This window comes from Rana temporaria, chromosome 8, assembly GCF_905171775.1.
Source record: "Rana temporaria chromosome 8, aRanTem1.1, whole genome shotgun sequence".
NCBI lineage: Eukaryota > Metazoa > Chordata > Amphibia > Anura > Ranidae > Rana > Rana temporaria.
This window is the reverse complement of record NC_053496.1, coordinates 1,825,200-1,848,731: the sequence shown is the minus strand read 5'-3', so window position 1 is coordinate 1,848,731 and position 23,532 is coordinate 1,825,200. Positions and strand designations below refer to the sequence as shown.

Below are 23,532 nucleotides of genomic sequence, written 5' to 3'. Positions count from 1 at the left end.
ACATTGTTTTTCATGATACTTATTCTATGGTAGAGAGGAGAGATGTACAGAAACCTGGCGGCCATGGACCACCTTTTATTTGTACACTTTAATATGATTACTTTTCCACTTTGCTTACAATCATTTTGAGTGCGGGGGGGGGGGGGGGCTGCCCCTGGGGGGGGGGGGCATCTGTGTACATTTTTAAGTAAGATATTTTTATTTTATTTTTTTCTCTCCTTCGCAACCCAGAGGGGATGGGGCCGGGGGAGCGTTTTTTTTTTCTATTTTTCTCTTAATTTTTTTTTTTATTATTATTATATATTTTTTTCTTTTCTCTTTTTTTTTTTATTAAAGCGGAGGTTCACCCGTATATATGACTTTTCCCCCTTAGATTCCTGCTCGTTTTGTCTAGGGGAATCGGCTAGTTGTTTTAAAATATGATCCGTACTTACCCGTTTACGAGATGCATCTTCTCCGCCGCTTCCGGGTATGGGTCTTCAGGAGCGGGCGTTCCTTCTTGATTGACAGTCTTCCGAGAGGCTTCCGACGGTCGCATCCATCGCGTCACGATTTTCCGAAAGAAGCCGAACGTCGGTGCGCAGGCGCAGTATAGAGCCGCACCGACGTTCGGCTTCTTTCGGCTACGAGTGACGCGATGGATGCGACCGTCGGAAGCCTCTCGGAAGACTGTCAATCAAGAAGGAACGCCCATTCCCGAAGACCCATACCCAGAAGCGACGGAGAAGATGCATCTCGTAAACGGTAAGTACGGATCATATTTTAAAACAACTAGCCGATTCCCCTAGACAAAACGAGCAGGAATCTAAGGGGAAAAGATCAAAAAATAAATAAATGGGTGAACTCCCACTTTAACCAAGAGAAGGGGAGGTAGATAAAGGACAAATTCAAGCAGCAATAAGAAAGGAATGTACTTTAGGTTAACAAAAATAGTAATATTCTTAAAGTGGAGTTCCCATCAAAAACATAAATAAAATCTGCCATTAATGTGCAAATAATAAATTAAAAAACAACTTTAGGATTTTTTTTTTACTCACTTTTAAATAACTGTTGCTATGCGGTCCCACAAAATCTGCCTTCTTCATCACCTCCCTCGCTTCCTGTCGTCATTTCTGTCGGCGCCTCCATTTTGAATAGCAGAAGAGAGGAATATAACCTTTGCCCGTTTTAATTGTTTGCAATCTGTGTCTCATGGGAGAGATTTCCCTTCAATTCCAGTCCCATATCCAGAACAGGAAGTGAGAGGAAATCCCTACAAAGTTGTCACCAGAACAAGTGTCCCCACTGGAATATTTCCCCTTCATTCCTGTTCTGTTTTTTTCACTTTCAATACTAACAATAAAGAGGACAAACAGAGAGAATAAATCTCCCTAACGGGGGGGGGGGGGGGGGCACAGACAGAAATAAAAAAACCCTGACAGGGGTTCTAATCCCTCTCCACTCTATTCAAAACTAAAAGTTGTACTTTAACCACTTCACCCCCGGACCATTTTGCTGGTCAATGACCGGGGGCAGCTTTTTGCGATTCGGCGCTGCGTCGCTTTAACTGACAATTGCGCGGTCGTGCGACGTGGCTCCCAAACAAAATTGACGTCCTTTTTTCCCCACAAATAGAGATTTCTTTTGGTGGTATTTGATCACCTCTGCGGTTTTTATTTTTTGCGCTAAAAAACAAAAAAAGAGCGAGAATTTTGAAAAAAAAATGCAATATTTTTTACTTTTTGCTATAATAAATATCCCCCAAAAAAATATAAAAAACAAAATTTCCTCAGTTTAGGCCGATACGTATTCTTCTACGTATTTTTGTTACAAAATAGGGGATAGTTTTATGGCATTTTTATTAATCATTTTTCTTTACTAGTAATGGCGGCAATCAGCGATTTTTTTGTGACTGCGATATTATGGCGGACACTTTGGACACTTTTGACACATTTTTGGGACAGGAAAAAAGTTACTACTAGAGTAGGGTGACCAGACATCCCTGATTTCTGGGGACAGTCCCCGGATTGAGGACACTGTCCCCAGACCAAGTCTGTCCCCGGTTTTGTCCCCGGATTGGATTTGAACAGGGGCTGGGGTAATTTCAAAGAGAGTCAGTGCAGAATAAAAAAAATAAAAAAAATCTAAATTACACATCCCCCGCTCCTACTAGTTTAGGGGGTGTATTTTTTTCCCCATTATCTGTGCCCCTTTCTGATGATCATGTGCTGGTTGGAGTGGAGGGAATATTTCTTCAGTTTCGGGTGCCCATTCTTCTGCCTTGGCTCACGTCTGCCTGCTCATCTCCTTGCCTTCCCTGGCAGAGTGATCGTCCTCCGCACCCCATCCAGTAGTAGCCGGGGTCTGGAAAGTAAGAGTTGACCGGCTGTGAGGCGGGTGGCGGCGGCGACGGGCAGAGAGTCACTGATTGCCGCCATTACTAGTAAAAAAAAAAATGTCCCCGGATTTCATTTTAAAAATCTGGTCACCTTATACTAGAGGGCAGTGACAGGGCGGACTTTAAAGGCAAGACGGGAACAAAGGATTTAGAAAAATATATATTTAATTACAAAGGGTACAATAAGATACATAAAAACATATAGAGTATACATTCGATTGCAAAAAATCCTCTTGTCTACTCGTTTCGCCTTTTGGCTTCCTCAGGACGAGGTAGGGGAATTTTGGCAGTAGGACATTAAGTATTTCATTTATCGGAATTCTTGTCAGCCGTCCAAATGTACCACGGACGCTTGGAATCGCAGGTGTACCATCAATCATTTATACGTAGCTTATAAGAAGGAGGCTTGTACAACCAGGCGTAGAGGAGTTCCTCTAAGTGACATCAGAATCACGTTTGATCCGTTGATGAAAAATAAATCTAGCAAGTAGCCAGAGCATCAAAAAAGTAAAAAATCAACGGGGGGCGAAACCACAATGGGAATTACATCCAGGTTGGGTAGCCACCAGTGGCGGCTGGTGCTCAAAAATTTTGGGGGGGCGCAAAGGAAAAAAAAATTGCAGTCTCACTGTGCCCAAACGCAGCCACTGTTACATGCCATCAAACGCAGCCACTGTGCCATCAATTTGCACCACTGTGCCATGCCATCAAATGCAGCCACTGTGCCATGCCATCAAATGCAGCCACTGTGCCATCAATTCGCACCACTGTGCCATGCCATCGAATGCAGTCACTGTGCCATGCCATCGAATGCAGTCACTGTGCCATCAATTTGCACCACTGTGCCATGCCATTAAACGCAGCCACTGTGCCATACATTGTCACCACTGTGCCATGCCATTAAACGCAGTCACTGTGCCATCCATTGTCACCACTGTGCCATGCCATCAAATGCAGCCACTGTGCCATACATTGTCACCACTGTGCCATGCCATTAAACGCAGTCACTGTGCCATCCATTGTCACCACTGTGCCATGCCATCAAATGCAGCCACTGTGCCATACATTGTCACCACTGTGCCATGCCATTAAACGCAGCCACTGTGCCATACATTGTCACCACTGTGCCATGCCATTAAACGCAGCCACTGTGCCATCCATTGTCACCACTGTGCCATGCATTGTCACCACTGTGCCATGCCATTAAACGCAGTCACTGTGCCATACATTGTCACCACTGTGCCCTTTAATGGTCGCCGCTGTGCCAATTATCCCCACTGTGCCCTGTAAATTGCTTTCTTCCCCCTCCGCCCGGCACTTACCTTTACTGGTTTTAGGCATCCACGTCCCACGATGTCTTCTTCCGCCCTCGATGACTGACAGGCGTCTCAGCCAATCAGGTTACTGGTAGCCAGAACCGGCCAACCTGATTGGCTGAGGCGCCTGTCATTTTATTCAAGGGGCGTACAGTCTGTGCGCTCCGAGAATAAGCTTCCGGGACCCGGGGGCTGTATTGGGAAAGCCTATCAGAGCCGTTGGCTTTGATAGACATTTCCCTACAGCCAACCAGCTGGCGTTATTCAGATGGCCGGACATTGAGCGCCGACCATCTGAATAACAGCGGCAGCGGCGATAATAACATAGATTAGTGCAATGCATGAATCTATGTTATTAGACTCAGTGGCAGTGAGAGCCAGAGGGGGCGGCGCTCCAGCGCCCTCTACGGACGAACCGCCACTGGTAGCCACAATACAATCACCGTCCGTTATGGGAAAACCATACGGTTTAGGACCTCACGGATAAGGAGATGCCACACGTCCCGGAGGAAACCCACGCAGGCACAGGGAGAACATGCAAACTCCAAGCAGATGGTGTCGTGTTCGGGATTCGAACCAGCGACCCTTTTGCTTCTAGATGAAAGTGCTAACCACTACACCACTGTGCTAACCACTACACCACTGTGCTGCCCTGTCACTAGGAAGGACGGGGAGATGTTGTGTTTACACTGAGATCTCCCTGTTCTTCAGCTCTGTGACCCGATCGCGGGTCACCGGTAGTGTCACTGGTCCCCAAAAAATGTCCTTTCACCCTTCTTCCTTCAGTGACCCCAACACAGGAAATTTTTTCTTTAAAACGGAACTCAGAAGGAAGCTTTTTCTCCCTCCCACTGCTGCCCAATCAACTGTGGCCAGGGCATTCCCCCCCCCCCCCGCTCCATAAGTTACACAATACCCAATAGGCCGGGGGTATGCTTGTGACATCATTCCCCTAATATGAGCACATGGCCCTATCATCAGATCAATGATGTCATCAGCATCCGCAGCCCATTGTGTCCGTGTAGTTGCAGGGTGGGGGTGGGGGTGCCCTGGCCACAGTTGCTTGTGCTGTGATCAGATTTGCAAGCATGGTGGGATGTGGGGGGGGGGGGGGTGTGGCGACTGAGGACATAGGCTGGGGGGGGGGGGGGGTTTGGGGACATAGGCTTTGGGTGGCCCTACTGCGCATGCGCCAGATCTCAGAAAGACAGCTGCCCTCACTGAACATGCACAGCGACACTGACCCTACTTTCCTGCAATAGACGCACTAAAAAAAAAGCATCAAAATGTAAGTATTGGTAACATAAAAAACAGAAAGGCAGTTTTACTATCAGGATTTATTACTCCAGGACTTCTATACACAGTAAAACCTCGGATTGCGAGGATAATGCGTTCCAGAAACACGCTTGTAATCCAAAGCGCTTGTATATCAAAGCATTTTTTGTTACAGAGTATAGAAGAGAAGAGAGGCGCCTCTAAGTGTAGCAATAAGGTGATAAATGTTGTCCCTTCATTACATGTAACCATATTACTACACTTAGAGGAGGAGCCTCTCTTCTCTTTTATACTCAGGTGTGACATGACGCTGCTCTTATATCAAGACATCGCTTGTATATCAAGACATCGCTTGTATATCAAGACATCGCTTGTATATCAAGACATCGCTTGTATATCGAGACATCGCTTGTATATCGAGACATCGCTTGTATATCAAGGCAAAATTTATTAGAAACATTTTACTTGTCTTGCAAAACGCTCTCAAACCAAGTTACTCTGAATCCAAGGTTTTACTGTATTGTAATTTGTATTTTTATTCATTGGGGTGTTTAAAAACTGCATCTGCAATGTGTCCAATCTGTGGTGGAAGTAATCCGGGATCCATTCTGTGCAAATGGGGGGAGGGGGACAAAACAAATGTTATTAGAATATTTCTTTCACTGGTTGACTTTTTTTCTCCTTGATTTAAACATAAAAAATACCATATTTGGCCACTGGGTGGCGGCACCTCGTCGCTTAAAGTGACAATTGCGCGGTCGTGCGACGTGGCTCCAAAACAAAATTGGCGTCCTTTTTCCCCCACAAATAGAGCTTTCTTTTGGTGGTATTTGATCACCTCTGCGGTTTTTATTTTTTGCGCTATAAACAAAAATAGAGCGACAATTTTGAAAAAAAAACAATATTTTTTACTTTTTTCTGTAATAAATATCCCAAAAAAATGTTTTTTTCCTCAGTTTAGGCCGAAACGTATTCTTCTACATATTTTTGGTAAAAAAAAATCGCACTAAGCGTTTATTGATTGGTTTGCGCAAAAGTTATAGCGTTTACAAAATAGGGAATAGATTTATGGCAATTTTTTTTTTCTAGTAATGGCGGCGATCTGCGATTTTTATCATGACTGCGACATTGGACACTTTGGACACTATTTTGGGACCATTGTCATTTATACAGCGATCAGTGCTATAAAAATGCTCTGATTTCTGTATAAATGACACTGGCAGGGAAGGGGTTAAACACTAGGGGGGGCGATGAAGGGGTTAAGTGTGTCCTAGGGAGTGATTCATAGAATTCAGAGAATCAGGTTCCGCATAGATCTCCATAAGATCCGCCAGGTATAAGTGACTTACACCATCGTATCTTAGGCTGCAATTCCAGGCCGGCCGCTAGGTGGCGCTTCCACATCTTTTACGCGTCGGATATGCAAATGAGCATTTACGCAGATTCAGAAACAAACGATCGCCCGGCACTTTTTTTTTACGTCGTTTGCGTTCGGCTTTTTCCGGCGGAAAATTACCCTTGCTATAGCAGGGGTAAGTCCCGCGTATCCTATTAAGTATGGCCGTCGTTCTCGCGCCGAGTTTTGAATTTTTTACGTCGTTTGCGTAAGTCGTTCGCGAATACGGCCACACGTAATTTACGTTAACATCGAAACCAATGACGTCCTTGCGACGTCATTTGGAGAAATGCACGCCGGGTAAATTTGCGAACGGCGCATGCGCTGTTCGATCGGCGCGGATACGCGCCTGATTTGAATACTATACGCCCCCTAGCCGCGGAAATTGAATTCCGCCGGGGGAATTACGATACGCCGCCGCAAGTTTTGAGGTAAGTGCTTTCTGAATTTAGCACTTGCCTCAAAAAATAGCGGCGGCGGATCGTAAATCAGATAGGTTAGCGGATCTTTAGATCCGCGTAACCTATCTGAATCCGGCCCATTGTGTTTACACTGACCTCTCCCCCGTTCTTCAGCTCTGTGACCCGATCGCGGACGACCAAATTAAAAGTGACGTAAATATACGCCCATTTGCGCAGCCGTGCCATTCTGTCGACTTTTAAAAAAGTTGTGCGGCGGTGGGCAAGCGGTTAATCATTGTACATCTCCATTTTGGTGGTCGAACGAGTGAGATTCCGGTTATGTGGTGGTTAAGGGTTCATGTGTTATCCCGACGTGTTTCGCCAGTGTTGGCTTCCTCAGGGGATTGAGGGCGACCTTCTGAACGTTATTATTTTACATGTTTTCTGGTGGTTCTCAAATCCCCCGAGGAAGCCAACACTGGCGAAACACGTCGGGATAACACATGAACCCTTAGCCACCATATAACCGGAATCTCACTCGTTCGATTGAGATGAACAATGATTGATTTTTACCTGATCGTATTTTAATCACGTCTACAATAAATGTGATGTTTTAATTACTCCTTGTCTCAATTATTTCTTGTTGGCATCGTTATAATCCCCCCCCCCAACCGTCTTTCTATTGGGGGGGGGGGGTGCAGAAGGCTTTTTTTTATCTTAAAGGGGTTGTTTTTTTCACCTTATGCATCCTATGAAAAATCTTCTGTCAGTCACCGGCCCCCCGGCCCCCCAGCCCCCCCCCCCCCCGTTTTACTCACCTGAACCCTGGAATGTCCCAAGGTGAGAAAGCGCTGTCTCTCTTCCTGGGGCTCTCGGCTCTTGATTGGATAGACTGATAGCAGCACAGCCATTGGCTCACACTGCTGTCAATCAAATCCAATGACGTGGGCGCCGGGGGGCGGAGCCAAGTCCTGCATTCGGCAGCTATGGGCGCCAAATGCTTGGCTGGGGTGCTCGCCCGCAGGGAAACACCCCCTCGGAGAGAACTTCTCCTAGGGGGTTATCTGATGCGTGGAGGAGCTGCGAGAGCCGCCGGGGGACCCCAGAAGACGGCATTCGGGGGCCACTCTGTGCAAAACGAACTGGAACTTTTCGGAAACCCTCCCCCCCTCCGGTGTCACATTTGGCACCTTTCAGGGGGGATGGGGGTGGAGATACCTGTCTAATACAGGTATTTGCACCCACTTCCGGGCATAGATAGACACAGGATCTGTGGGTATCTACGCCACTTCCTGCACCCCCCTCCTCCGCTGTCTTCTGGGAAATACACAGGTCCCAGAAGACAGCGGGGACCAGTGAGGACGTGCAGCACGACTCGCGCATGCGCAGTAGAGAAGCGGGAAGAGAACTCGCAACGCTTCACTTCCTGATTCCCTCACCGAGAATGGCGGCGGGGGCAGCTGAGCGACTGATCGTCTTCGGCTGCCGACATGGCGGGCGCCCTGGACAGGTAAGTGTCCATTAATTAAAAGTCAGCCGCTGCCGTATTTGTAGCGTTTGGCTTTTAATTTTTTTTTTTTTTAGGCGGAGCTCCGCTTTAAAATAAAAAAACCTTTACAATCACTTTGAAGAAAGTCATGAATCATTTGGGGGGTAATACAGCCCCCTCCCCCTCCATACATGATACAACGTTGTAGCTGCTTGCTGGAAGTGTTACATTGTTACAAAACATCTCTTTCTGTTTACAAAACAAAAGCTCCCCCCCTTTCCCCCCTCCATGGCTCCTCCCTGCTGCAATCTCTTACCTGTGCAGCCTCTCCAATCACTCGGCCACTCCCTGCGCTGACAATCACCTGGCAGATCACTCTTCAGAGGACAAAGATCAGAAAGTGGGTGAGACTGGGAGGTGACTTTCCACTGCAGAGGAATGAGAGCGAGAATGTGACCGAGGGAGGAGTGAGACTCACATACACAGAGAGAGAGAGTCGTGAGTGAGTGACACACGTGTGTGCGGAGCGTCACGCCCTGACACCGGACGGCCCGGCTCCGCCGCCACATCGGGGGCCACAACACATCAATGTAGCTGCAGGGATCTTATCATGACTACAGTGCAGGTAAGTGCCCCTCTCTGACTACTTCTTCTGTGATAGATCAGCTTTTATTTTCACCCCCCTGAGAGATTCTTCAAATAATTTCCAGGACTCGGGGACCCCCCGCGTTAAAGAATTGTACCTGAAGACCGGGGGACCACTTTATCAGAATAAGACGCGCCGTTTATTTATTGTAGGAAAAGTAATTTTGTTACCGACTTCCTACAAAATCATTTTTATGTAACATTCTTGCAGGAAAGAAAGGCAGACAGGAAAAATTGGGGTGTCCTTTAACATTGGTGGTCTGTGGAGAAGTGACCCCCCTACACTGGTCCCTGCATAGCTGGTCAGTGGAGAAGAGTCTCCTTACACTGGTGGTCAGTTTAGCAGAGTCACATTGGTGGTCAGAAGAGAAATGCATTTTTGCATTGGTTGTCAATTACATTGGTGGTCAGTGTGCCACTCTATTACATTGGGACCTCCTTGTATTGGTGTTGAGTGGGAGAAGAACCCCCTTGTATTGGTGTTGAGTGGGAGAAGAACCCCCTTGTATTGGTGTTGAGTGGGAGAAGGACCTCCTTGTATTGGTGTTGAGTGGGAGAAGGACCTCCTTGTATTGGTGTTGAGTGGGAGAAGGACCCCCTTGTATTGGTGTTGAGTGGGAGAATAACCCCCTTGTATTGGTGTTGAGTAGGAGAAGGACCCCTTGTATTGGTGTTGAGTAGGAGAAGGACCCCTTGTATTGGTGTTGAGTGGGAGAAGGACCCCCTTGTATTGGTGTTGAGTGGGAGAAAGACCCCCTTGTATTGGTGTTGAGTGGGAGAAGAACCCCCTTGTATTGGTGTTGAGTAGGAGAAGGACCCCTTGTATTGGTGTTGAGTAGGAGAAGGACCCCTTGTATTGGTGTTGAGTGGGAGAAGGACCCCCTTGTATTGGTGTTGAGTGGGAGAAAGACCCCCTTGTATTGGTGTTGAGTGGGAGAAGAACCCCCTTGTATTGGTGTTGAGTGGGAGAAGAACCCCCTTGTATTGGTGTTGAGTGGGAGAAGGGCCCCCTTGTATTGGTGTTGAGTGGGAGAAGGACCCCCTTGTATTGGTGTTGAGTAGGAGAAGGACCCCTTGTATTGGTGTTGAGTGGGAGAAGGACCTCCTTGTATTGGTGTTGAGTGGGAGAAGGACCCCCTTGTATTGGTGTTGAGTGGGAGAAGGACCCCCTTGTATTGGTGTTGAGTGGGAGAAGAACCCCCTTGTATTGGTGTTGAGTGGAAGAAGGACCCCCTTGTATTGGTGTTGAGTGGGAGAAGGACCCCCTTGTATTGGTGTTGAGTGGGAGAAGGACCCCCTTGTATTGGTGTTGAGTGGGAGAAGGGCCCCCTTGTATTGGTGTTGAGTGGGAGAAGGACCCCCTTGTATTGGTGTTGAGTGGGAGAAGAACCCCCTTGTATTTGTGTTGAGTGGGAGAAGAACCCCCTTGTATTGGTGTTGAGTGGGAAAATAACCCCCTTGTATTGGTGTTGAGTGGGAGAAGGACCCCCTTGTATTGGTGTTGAGTGGGAGAAGGACCCCCTTGTATTGGTGTTGAGTGGGAGAAGAACCCCCTTGTATTGGTGTTGAGTGGGAGAATAACCCCCTTGTATTGGTGTTGAGTAGGAGAAGGACCCCTTGTATTGGTGTTGAGTGGGAGAAGGACCCCCTTGTATTGGTGTTGAGTGGGAGAAGGACCCCTTGTATTGGTGTTGAGTGGGAGAAGAACCCTCTTGTATTGGTGTTGAGTGGGAGAAGGACCCCCTTGTATTGGTGTTGAGTGGGAGAAGGACCCTCTTGTATTGGTGTTGAGTGGGAGAATAACCCCCTTGTATTGGTGTTGAGTAGGAGAAGGACCCCTTGTATTGGTGTTGAGTAGGAGAAGGACCCCTTGTATTGGTGTTGAGTGGGAGAAGGACCCCCTTGTATTGGTGTTGAGTAGGAGAAGGACCCCTTGTATTGGTGTTGAGTGGGAGAAGAACCCTCTTGTATTGGTGTTGAGTGGGAGAAGGACCCCCTTGTATTGGTGTTGAGTGGGAGAAGGACCCTCTTGTATTGGTGTTGAGTGGGAGAAGGACCTCCTTGTATTGGTGTTGAGTGGGAGAAGGACCTCATTGTATTGGTGTTGAGTGGGAGAAGGACCCCCTTGTATTGGTGTTGAGTGGGAGAAGGACCTCCTTGTATTGGTGTTGAGTGGGAGAAGAACCCCCTTGTATTGGTGTTGAGTGGGAGAAGGACCCCCTTGTATTGGTGTTGAGTGGGAGAAGGACCCCCTTGTATTGGTGTTAAGTGGGAGAAGGACCCCCTTGTATTGGTGTTGAGTGGGAGAAGAACCCCCTTGTATTGGTGTTGAGTGGGAGAAGAACCCCCTTGTATTGGTGTTGAGTGGGAGAAGGACCTCCTTGTATTGGTGTTGAGTGGGAGAAGGACCTCCTTGTATTGGTGTTGAGTGGGAGAAGGACCCCCTTGTATTGGTGTTGAGTGGGAGAAGGACCCCCTTGTATTGGTGTTGAGTGGGAGAAGAACCCCCTTGTATTGGTGTTGAGTGGGAGAAGGACCTCCTTGTATTGGTGTTGAGTGGGAGAAGAACCCCCTTGTATTGGTGTTGAGTGGGAGAAGAACCCCCTTGTATTGGTGTTGAGTGGGAGAAGGACCCCCTTGTATTGGTGTTGAGTGGGAGAAGGACCTCCTTGTATTGGTGTTGAGTAGAAGGATCTCCTTGTATTGGTGTTGAGTGGGAGAAGAACCCCCTTGTATTGGTGTTGAGTGGGAGAAGAACCCCCTTGTATTGGTGTTGAGTGGGAGAAGGACCCCCTTGTATTGGTGTTGAGTGGGAGAAGGATCTCCTTGTATTGGTGTTGAGTGGGAGAAGGACCTCTTTGTATTGGTGTTGAGTGGGAGAAGGACCCCCTTGTATTGGTGTTGAGTGGGAGAAGGACCCCCTTGTATTGGTGTTGAGTGGGAGAAGGACCCCCTTGTATTGGTGTTGAGTGGGAGAAGGACCCCCTTGTATTGGTGTTGAGTGGGAGAAGAACCCCCTTGTATTGGTGTTGAGTGGGAGAAGGACCCCCTTGTTCTGGTGTTGAGTGGGAGAAGGATCCCCTTGTATTGGTGTTGAGTGGGAGAAGGACCCCCTTGTATTGGTGTTGAGTGGGAGAAGAACCCCCTTGTATTGGTGTTGAGTGGGAGAAGGACCCCCTTGTATTGGTGTTGAGTGGGAGAAGGACCCCCTTGTATTGGTGTTGAGTGGGAGAAGAACCCCTTTGTATCGGTGTTGAGTGGGAGAAGGACCCCCTTGTATTGGTGTTGAGTGGGAGAAGGACCCCCTTGTATTGGTGTTGAGTGGGAGAAGAACCCCCTTGTATTGGTGTTGAGTGGGAGAAGGACCCCCTTGTATTGGTGTTGAGTGGGAGAAGGACCCCCTTGTATTGGTGTTGAGTGGGAGAAGAACCCCTTTGTATCGGTGTTGAGTGGGAGAAGGACCCCCTTGTATTGGTGTTGAGTGGGAGAAGGACCCCCTTGTATTGGTGTTGAGTGGCTCCAACCGTTCTGCCCACAACTCAAATTTCAGACAATTTGGTAAGAATTGGTTAATGTGTGAGCCATGAACGTCCCGCTTATAGTTGACCACGTGGCAATTTTCTGTCTATTTCAACCACTTTCCTTCCACTGAATATTGCAAGTGAATCGCCAGCAACTAAGTAATCAACCACCTGAAGAGTCCAACCAGCCTCCAGGATTTGGTCATTTGTAAAAACGTAATCTAAAACAGAAAAAATCACGGCGCCAATGTCTTCTAATGTGGTCAGATTTTTGCGGTTGGGTTTGACCAAGACACCTCTGATCCCATCTCCATGTTGTCAACTGACCCATTGTTTTATGTTCTCTATTGCTATCTACCCTGTTTCCCCAAAAATAAGACCTACCCTGAAAATAAGACCTAGTTAAAAATGCTTGTAAAATCCTATAATCCACTCTATTACAGTAGTATATAATGTACAATGTGTGCGTTTCTGTAATATAATTGGGGGGAAGAGAGCTCTGGCGGGTCACAGAAGCACAGAGCGGCTCTATAACAAAGGTATTTGGCACAATTATATTACAGAAACGCACACATTGTACATTATATAATACTGTAATAGAGTGGATTATAGGATTTTACAAGCATTTTAACTCAGTTTACACTGGGGATTCCTGACAGGCAGGGAGGGAGAGGGGGAGAGAAGACAGCACATTATATGGTAAGACCTACCCGAAAATAAGCCCTACTGTGTCATTTGTTGGCATAATTAATATAAGACCCGGGCTTATTTTTGGGGAAAAACGGTAGCTAGTTTGACATCAAATAAATTTGAACGTTCAATTGTTTTATCAAATTACCGCATTTGTGGCCAACCGAAGGTTTCCCATTGATGGAAAGCTGTTTTGACTGAACTTTTCCTATGGATGGTGCAGTACATTTTGCATTCCTCAGAGCCACTTTCAGCAGACAGCGGGCTGGAGCCACGGAGCCGGTCCAGACTTGGGAAGAATTGAAACTATATAGTCAGGATCCACCTAGAACCCTGGACCGGCACCTGGCTCATCCTCTCAGTGAGTGACTGAGAGGATGAGCCACTGAGAGCCTGAGCCACTGAGAGCCTGAGCCACTGAGAGCCTGAGCTACTGAGAGCCTGAGCTACTGAGAGCCTGAGCCACTGAGAGCCTGAGCCACTGAGAGCCTGAGCCACTGAGAGCCTGAGCCACTGAGTGCCTGAGCCACTGAGAGCCTGAGCTACTGAGAGCCTGAGCCACTGAGAGCCTGAGCCACTGAGAGCCTGAGCTACTGAGAGCCTGAGCTACTGAGAGCCTGAGCCACTGAGAGCCTGAGCCACTGAGAGCCTGAGCTACTGAGAGCCTGAGCTACTGAGAGCCTGAGCCACTGAGAGCCTGAGTCACTGAGATCCTGAGTCACTGAGATCCTGAGTCACTGAGAGCCTGAGCTACTGAGAGCCTGAGCCACTGAGAGCCTGAGCTACTGAGAGCCTGAGCTACTGAGAGCCTGAGCTACTGAGAGCCTGAGCCACTGAGAGCCTGAGCCACTGAGAGCCTGAGCCACTGAGAGCCTGAGCTACTGAGAGCCTGAGCCACTGAGAGCCTGAGCCACTGTTCCGTTCCAATCTATGGGACTGAAGGCGCAGCTTCTTAAAAAAAAAAAAGGTTACTGCACTACTCTGATGTGACGTTCTTACGACTTGAGTGTAATAAGTCACATAAACCTCTTCAGCCCCCCGAGGATTTGGCTGCCCAATGACCTTGCCCCTTTTTGCGATTCGGCACTGCGTCTCTTTAACTGACAATTGCGCGGTCGTGCGACGTGGCTCCCAAACAAAATTGGCGTCCTATTTTTCCCCACAAATAGAACTTTATTTTGGTGGTGTTTGATCAAAGAATATTTTTTACTTTTTGCTATAATAAATATCCCCCAAAAATATTTAAAAAAACATTTTTTTTCCTCAGTTTAGGCCGATACGTATTCTTCTACCTATTTTTGGTAAAAAAAAATCGCAATAAGCGTTTATTGATTGGTTTGTACAAAAGTTATAGCGTCTATAAAATAGGGGATAGTTTTATGGCATTTTTATTATTATTATTTTTACTAATAATGGTGATTTTTATCATGACTGCGACATTACGGCGGACACATCGGACACTTTTGATGCTATTTTGGTTTTATTGTCATTTATACAGCGAGCAGTGCGATAAAAATGCTCTGATTACTGTGTAAGTAACACTGACAGGGAAGGGGGTTAAACACTGGGGGGCGAGGAAGGGGTTAAGTGTGTCCTAGGGAGTGATTCTAATTGTGTGGGGGCGTGGCTATTAGTAACACATCTCTGATCGCTGCTTCCAATGACAGGGAACAGTAGATCAGTGTCCTGTCACTAGGAAGAACAGGGAGATGCCTTGTTTACAAAGGCATCCCCCCGGTTCTGCCTCTCCGTGTCACGATCACGGGACACCGGCGGACATCATGGGCTAGATTCATGTACCTGCGCTTCTTCTTACGGCGGCGCAGCGTATCGTATTTACGCTACGCCGCCGTAACTTACAGGAGCAAGTGCAGTATTCACAAAGTACTTGCTCCGTAAGTTGCGGCGGCGTAGCGTAAATGGGGCCGGCGTAAGCCCGCGTAATTCAAATGTGGAAGGGGGGGGCGTGTTTTATGCTAATGTGTGATGACCTGACGTGATTGACGTGTTTTACGAACGACGCATGCGCCGTCCGTGTACATATCCCAGTGTGCATTGCTCCCAAGTACGCCGCAACGGCGTATTGGTTTCGACGTGAACGTAAATTACGTCCAGCCCTATTCGCGAACGACTTACGCAAACGACGTAAAAAAAAATTAACTTCGAAGCGGGAACGACGTCCATACTTAACATTGCCTGCGCCTCCTAATAGCAGGAGCAACGTTACGCCGAAAAAGCCTAACGTAAACAACGTAAATAAATTGCGCCGGCCGTACGTTTGTGAATCGGCGTATCTAGGTAATTTGCATATTCTACGCCGAAAACAACGGAAGCGCCCCTAGCGGCCAACGTAATATTGCACACAATTCTACGCCGCCGCATTCAAGTTACGTCGGTGGAGGAAGCCTATTTGTTTTGCGTATCTGCCTTTGAAAATCGGCGCAACGATACGCCGGCGCAGATTTGAAATTACAGCGGTGTATCTGGAGATACGCCGCCGTAAAAGCTACATTAATCTACCCCCAAATCCGCGGGTCCCGCGGGCACAGTCATGAAGCTTGCAGCGGCCGCAGCGCCCGCGCGAAGGATTTTTCAAAGCAACATACGGGTACGTCGCTTTGCCCACACGAGCCATTCTGTCGACGTATAAGTGCGTGAGCGGGTCGGCAAGTGGTTAAGTCACACTGGAAATTGCGTGATTTAAAATCGCACTAGTGTGAACCAAGCCTTAGGCACGTTTTTCCCCTCGTGGGAGCGGAGTAAACGATCGGTGGGCGCAAGGTATCAGGGTTCTTATAGGACGGCGTTGTGTGCTGGAGGCCAAATATCCGGAAATTATTTTAAAATGGACCTACAAAGTTCCTGCAGTGAACTTTTATGTCAGTTTTCTTTTTTCTTCCACTTCTTCTAATGGTTTCCGCTGCGTTTTTGGTAATTCGCAGACCGCGGTTGGCGTGTTGATCTGTCTCTCTGCTACTTGGTTGTGAATGGGAGGACCTGTCACCATCAATCACACAACTTCCTGTAGAAGAATCTCTGTGCGCGATGCCCGGCGTGTTCCCGCATGTTGCCTTCATAGGAATTCACATTTTCACAAGGCCAGTTCTAGCCGTTGTGTATCTCTGTGTGCGTATCCCGTATAGAAGGGACTGGGACCGGGAATTTTGTGGTGCCACATACAGAGAATGAAAAATTCTATAAAAATAGTTTTTATTTGCTATCAAAATATAAAAAAAAAAGAGTAAACAAGATTAACTCTTGAGATATAAATTTACATATAAAATAATCACAATATTACAATGATCAGCAATTACCGCTAAATGTCGCTATATAAAATGATGGTTTTGACTCTACGTGTTTCACTATAATGCTTCTTCAGGACTTCAGGAGCAATAAGGCAAATATTAGCTACAAAAAAGAAAAAAATATTTATATATTTTTCCCATGTCCCCTTTGGAGTGCTCCCTTTTCCCATGTCCCCTTTGGAGTGCTTCCTTTTCCCATGTCCCCTTTGGAGTGCTTCATTTTCCCATGTTCCCTTTGGAGTGCTCCCTTTTCTCATGTTCACCTAATAATGATAATATTCTATTTTTATCGAAATATAGCTTTAATATTTTCTTAAGGGGGGGGCCCTGTCAGGTAGTCTGTACGGGGCCCGCAATTTTTTTTTAGAAGCCCGGCATGTATTTATTACATAAATGCTACCTAGAACCCAGTAATTAAATCTTCTCATTTCCTACAGGAAACAGCAGTGAGTGCCAACAGGTGGGACCTTCTGATATAAGAGTCGGAAAGTAGCATCTGTCCAATATGACACGAGGACCACATCCGTCTTCCTGCCCACCTTAGAGTTCTCGGTGTGCCCACCCACCTTCTACTGTTTCCACTTTTCCAGTTCCATTTGTTATAGTTCATAATTAATTTACAGTCCTGCGGGAAACGCTGAGAAATCCTCACAATGGCCTTGGCGGGTGTGCAGATCTGGGAATTCCACCAGAGAGATCTTACCACCGGCCTCCCCGGGAGAGATCCTACCACTGGCCTCCCCGGGAGAGATCCCACCACCGGCCTCCCCGGGAGAGATCCTACCACTGGCCTCCCCGGGAGAGATCCCACCACCGGCCTCCCCGGGAGAGATCCTACCACCGGCCTCCCCGGGAGAGATCCTACCACCGGCCTCCCCGGGAGAGATCCTACCACCGGCCTCCCCGGGAGAGATCCCACCACCGGCCTCCCCGGGAGAGATCCTACCACCGTCCTCCCCGGGAGAGATCCTACCACCGGCCTCCCCGGGAGAGATCCTACCACCGGCCTCCCCGGGAGAGATCTTACCACCGGCCTCCCCAGGAGATATCCTACCACCGGCCTCCCCGGGAGAGATCCTACCACCATCCTCCCCGGGAGAGATCCTACCACTGGCCTCCCCGGGAGAGATCCTACCACCGGCCTCCCCGGGAGATATCCTACCACCAGCCTCCCCGGGAGAGATCCTACCACCGGCCTCCCCGGGAGAGATCCGAGACTGGTAGGTGAATTTACATTTTGTAGCAGATGAGGCCTTCACCTGGAGAGCATCGCTTGCGGCTACACAATGCAGAGCTCCTAATCACCCCTAAATCTTAACCTGACACTAATACTTAACCCCGACCCATCACCCTTAAATCCTAACCTGACACCAATACTTAACCCCGACCCATCACCCCTAAATCCTAACCTGACACTAATACTTAACCCCGACCCATCACCCCTAAATCCTAACCTGACACCAATACTTAACCCCGACCCATCACCCCTAAATCCTAACCTGACACTAATACTTAACCCCGACCCATCACCCCTAAATCCTAACCTGACACTAATACTTAACCCCGACCCATCACCCCTAAATCCTAACCTGACACTAATACTTAACCCCGACCCATCGCCCCTAAATCCTAACCTGACACTAATACTTAACCCCGACCCATCACCCCTAAATCCTAACCTGACACTAATACTTAACCCTGACCCATCACCCCTAAATCATAACCTGACACTAATACTTAACCCCGATCCATCACCCCTAAATCCTAACCTGACACTAATACTTCACCCCGACCCATCACCCCTAAATCCTAACCTGACACTAATACTTAACCCCGACCCATCACCCCTAAATCCTAACCTGACACTAATACTTAACCCCGACCCATCACCCCTAAATCATAACCTGACACTAATACTTAACCCCGACCCATCACCCCTAAATCCTAACCTGACACTAATACTTAACCCCTACCCATCACCCCTAAATCCTAACCTGACACTAATACTTAACCCCGACCCATCACCCCTAAATCCTAACCCGACACTAATACTTAACCCCGACCCATCACCCCTAAATCCTAACCCGACACTAATACTTAACCCCGACCCATCACCCCTAAATCATAACCTGACACTAATACTTAACCCCGATCCATCACCCCTAAATCCTAACCTGACACTAATACTTAACCCCGACCCATCACCCCTAAATCCTAACCCGACACTAATACTTAACCCCGACCCATCACCCCTAAATCATAACCTGACACTAATACTTAACCCCGACCTATCACCCCTAAATCCTAACCTGACACTAATACTTAACCCCGACCCATCACCCCTAAATCCTAACCTGACACTAATACTTAACCCCGACCCATCGCCCCTAAATCCTAACCTGACACTAATACTTAACCCCGACCCATCACCCCTAAATCCTAACCTGACACTAATACTTAACCCCTACCCATCACCCCTAAATCCTAACCTGACACTAATACTTAACCCCGACCCATCACCCCTAAATCCTAACCTGACACTAATACTTAACCCCGACCCATCACCCCTAAATCCTAACCTGACACTAATACTTAACCCCGACCCATCACCCCTAAATCCTAACCTGACACTAATACTTAACCCCGACCCATCACCCCTAAATCCTAACCTGACACTAATACTTAACCCCGACCCATCACCCCTAAATCCTAACCCGACACTAATACTTAACCCCGACCCACCACCCCTAAATCCTAACCTGACACTAATACTTAACCCCGACCCATCGCCTCTAAATCCTATCCTGACACTAATACGTAACCCCGACCCGTCACCCCTAAATCATAACCTGACACTAATACTTAACCCCGACCCACCACCCCTAAATCCTAACCTGACACTAATACTTAACCCCGACCCATCACCCCTAAATCCTAACCTGACACTAATACTTAACCCCGACCCAGCACCCCTAAATCATAACCTGACACTAATACTTAACCCCGACCCATCACCCCTAAATCATAACCTGACACTAATACTTAACCCCGACCCATCACCCCTAAATCATAACCTGACACTAATACTTAACCCCAACCCACCACCCCTAAATCCTAACCTGACACTAATACTTAACCCCGACCCATCACCCCTAAATCATAACCTGACACTAATACTTAACCCCGACCCATCACCCCTAAATCATAACCTGACACTAATACTTAACCCCAACCCACCACCCCTAAATCCTAACCTGACACTAATACTTAACCCCAACCCACCACCCCTAAATCCTATCCTGACACTAATACGTAACCCCGACCCATCACCCCTAAATCCTAACCTGACACTAATACTTAACCCCGACCCACCACCCCTAAATCCTAACCTGACACTAATACTTAACCCCGACCCATCACCCCTAAATCCTAACCTGACACTAATACTTAACCCCGACCCAGCACCCCTAAATCATAACCTGACACTAATACTTAACCCCGACCCATCACCCCTAAATCATAACCTGACACTAATACTTAACCCCGACCCATCACCCCTAAATCATAACCTGACACTAATACTTAACCCCAACCCACCACCCCTAAATCCTAACCTGACACTAATACTTAACCCCGACCCATCACCCCTAAATCCTAACCTGACACTAACACTTAACCCCGACCCATCACCCCTAAATCCTAACCTGATACTAATACTTAATCCCGACCCATCACCCCTAAATCCTAACCTGACACTAATACTTAACCCCGACCCGTCACCCCTAAATCCTAACCTGACACTAATACTTAACCCCGACCCATCACCCCTAAATCCTAACCTGACACTAATACTTAACCCCGACCCATCACCCCTAAATCCTAACCTGACACTAATACTTCACCCCGACCCATCACCCCTAAATCCTAACCTGACACTAATACTTAACCCCGACCCATCACCCCTAAATCCTAACCTGACACTAATACTTAACCCCGACCCATCACCCCTAAATCCTAACCTGACACTAATACATAACCCCCGACCCATCGCCCCTAAATCCTAACCTGACACTAGTACTTAACCCCGACCCATCACCCCTAAATCCTAACCTTACACTAATACTTAACCCCGACCCATCACCCCTAAATCCTAACCTGACACTAATACTTCACCCCGACCCATCACCCCTAAATCCTAACCTGACACTAATACTTAACCCCGACCCATCACCCCTAAATCCTAACCTGACACTAATACTTAACCCCGACCCATCACCCCTAAATCCTAACCTGACACTAATACATAACCCCCGACCCATCGCCCCTAAATCCTAACCTGACACTAGTACTTAACCCCGACCCATCACCCCTAAATCCTAACCTTACACTAATACTTAACCCCGACCCATCACCCCTAAATCCTAACCTGACACTAATACTTAACCCAACCCATCACCCCTAAATCCTAACCTGACACTAATACTTAACCCCGACCCATCACCCCTAAATCCTAACCTGACACTAATACTTAACCCCGACCCATCACCCCTAAATCCTAACCTGACACTAATACTTAACCCCGACCCATCACCCCTAAATCCTAACCTGACACTAATACTTAACCCCGACCCATCACCCCTAAATCATAACCTGACACTAATACTTAACCCCGACCCATCACCCCTAAATCCTAACCCGACACTTATACTTAACCCCGACCTATCACCCCTAAATCCTAACCTGACACTAATACTTCACCCCGACCCATCACCCCTAAATCCTAACCTGACACTAATACTTAACCCCGACCCATCACCCCTAAATCCTAACCTGACACTAATACTTAACCCCAACCCACCACCCCTAAATCCTAACCTGACACTAATACTTAACCCCGACCCGTCACCCCTAAATCCTAACCCGACACTTATACTTAACCCCGACCCATCACCCCTAAATCCTAACCTGACACTAGTACTTAACCCCGACCCATCGCCTCTAAATCCTAACCTGACACTAATACTTAACCCCGACCCATCACCCCTAAATCCTAACCTGACACTAATACTTAACCCCGACCCATCACCCCTAAATCCTAACCCGACACTTATACTTAACCCCGACCCATCACCCCTAAATCCTAACCTGACACTAATACTTAACCCCGACCCATCACCCCTAAATCCTATCCTGACACTAATACGTAACCCCGACCCATCACCCCTAAATCCTAACCTGACACTAATACTTAACCCCGACCCACCACCCCTAAATCCTAACCTGACACTAATACTTAACCCCGATCCATCACCCCTAAATCCTAACCTGACACTAATACTTAACCCCGACCCATCACCCCTAAATCCTAACCCGACACTAATACTTAACCCCGATCCATCACCCCTAAATCCTAACCTGACACTAATACTTAACCCCGACCCATCACCCCTAAATCATAACCTGACACTAATACTTAACCCCGACCCATCACCCCTAAATCCTAACCTGACACTAATACTTAACCCCGACCCGTCACCCCTAAATCCTAACCTGATACTAATACTTAAAACGCATTGGTGTGAATGGAGTCTAATATGGCGACAGTTTTCACAGCGCTTTACAACGTGAGGGCAGACAGTACAGTTACAATACAATTCCATACAGGGAGGGACCCTGACCCCAAGAGCTTACAATCTAGGAGGGAGGATCAAGTGATACAAAAGGTAATAGCTGTGGGGGATGGGCTGATGGAGAGGGGAGGAGGGGGGGGGGGCAGAATGTTTAAGCGATCCCTGAAAACTCATCCCCTCAGGGAAGCCGATCCCACGCCAACTAATCTTTTATCTCTTCCATAAATCTCCTCCCCCACAGCCTTTTGTACCACCTGCCCCTCCCTATTAGATTGTAAGCTCTTATGCCCAGGGATCTTGTATGTTATTATATTGTAACTCTACTGTCGCCCTTCAGTTTGTAAAGCGCTGTGCAAACTGTTGGCTAGAGCTGCACAATTAATCGTTAAAAAAATCGCAATCTCGATTCAAACCCCTCCCCCCCTCATGATCTCTACGCAGAATTTCCTGATTTATTAATTTAACAAATGTAGAGAGTTCTCGGCTCACTCAGCTGTCCAAAAATAAATAAAAAACACAAGATTTTCATAACATTGTCCTATAAACATTTGTAACTTTTCCTTCTTAGATCAAAGGGATGAACTTCTGTCTGTAAATGAGAGAAGTTTAACCCCTTCAAGACAAAACTTGTTTCTTACAAACTTAAAATCTGTATATTTTTTTTCTAGAAAATAACTTGAAAAAAACCCCAAACATTATACAGGAAAACCTCGGACTGCGAGGATAATGCGTTCCAGAAACACGCTTGTAATCCAAAGCGCTTGTATATCAAAGCATTTTTTGTTACAGGTTATAAAAGAGAAGAGAGGCTCCTCTAAGGCCCTGTACACACGAGAGGATATCCGTTGGAAACGGTCCGCCGGACCGTTTCCAGCGGACATTTCTGCTCCGGATTTTGATCTGATGGCTTGTACACACCATCAGATCAAAATCCCTGCGGAAAACATATGCAGTGACGTGGCCGCGCCGTCGACGCGACGATGACACGGCGACGTGCGCGACCCTGGAAGGTAAATACCTCCACGCATGCTTCGAATCACTTCGAGGGATGGGGATCGCTTGGACTTATCCATGCGCCATGCTGGGCGCTCGCTGTTCATTCAGCGTTGTTTATAAAATGCAATTGAATCGCTTTCCTAACACTGAAACGCCTCTCAGCTAATCAGGTGCTCAGGTCTATTACCTGTCACCTGATTGGCTGAAACATCAGGCGCTGTGATTCGACGCCGCCTATCAGGCGTCTAATCAGAGCAGAGGACGGGAGAAGACATCGAGGAGCGTAGAGGACATCGCCGCCGTGACTCCCTGCCCCACCTAGACAGGGTAAGTGCCGGTCAGACGGGGGATGCACACTGGCAGCATTTGATGGGCACAGTGTCAGCAAATGATGGTCACACTGGCAACAATTGATGGGCACAGTGGCTACATTTGATGGGTACAGTGGCTACATTTGATGGGCACAGTGGCTGCGTTTGATGGGCATAGTG

General features: G+C 47.6%; 1 protein-coding gene across 1 annotated transcript in view; it reads left to right on the top strand.

Annotated features, from left to right (window-relative positions):
- The first annotated feature begins 8,604 nt into the window (after positions 1-8,604).
- The window catches only part of LPAR5 (lysophosphatidic acid receptor 5), a 36,894-nt gene continuing 21,966 nt past the window's right edge, over positions 8,605-23,532 (top strand). Inside the window, exon 1 of the mRNA XM_040361196.1 lies at positions 8,605-8,879. Coding sequence (XP_040217130.1) covers positions 8,865-8,879 — 15 coding nt within the window. The 5' untranslated portion in view covers positions 8,605-8,864. The remainder of the gene's footprint in view (positions 8,880-23,532) is intronic.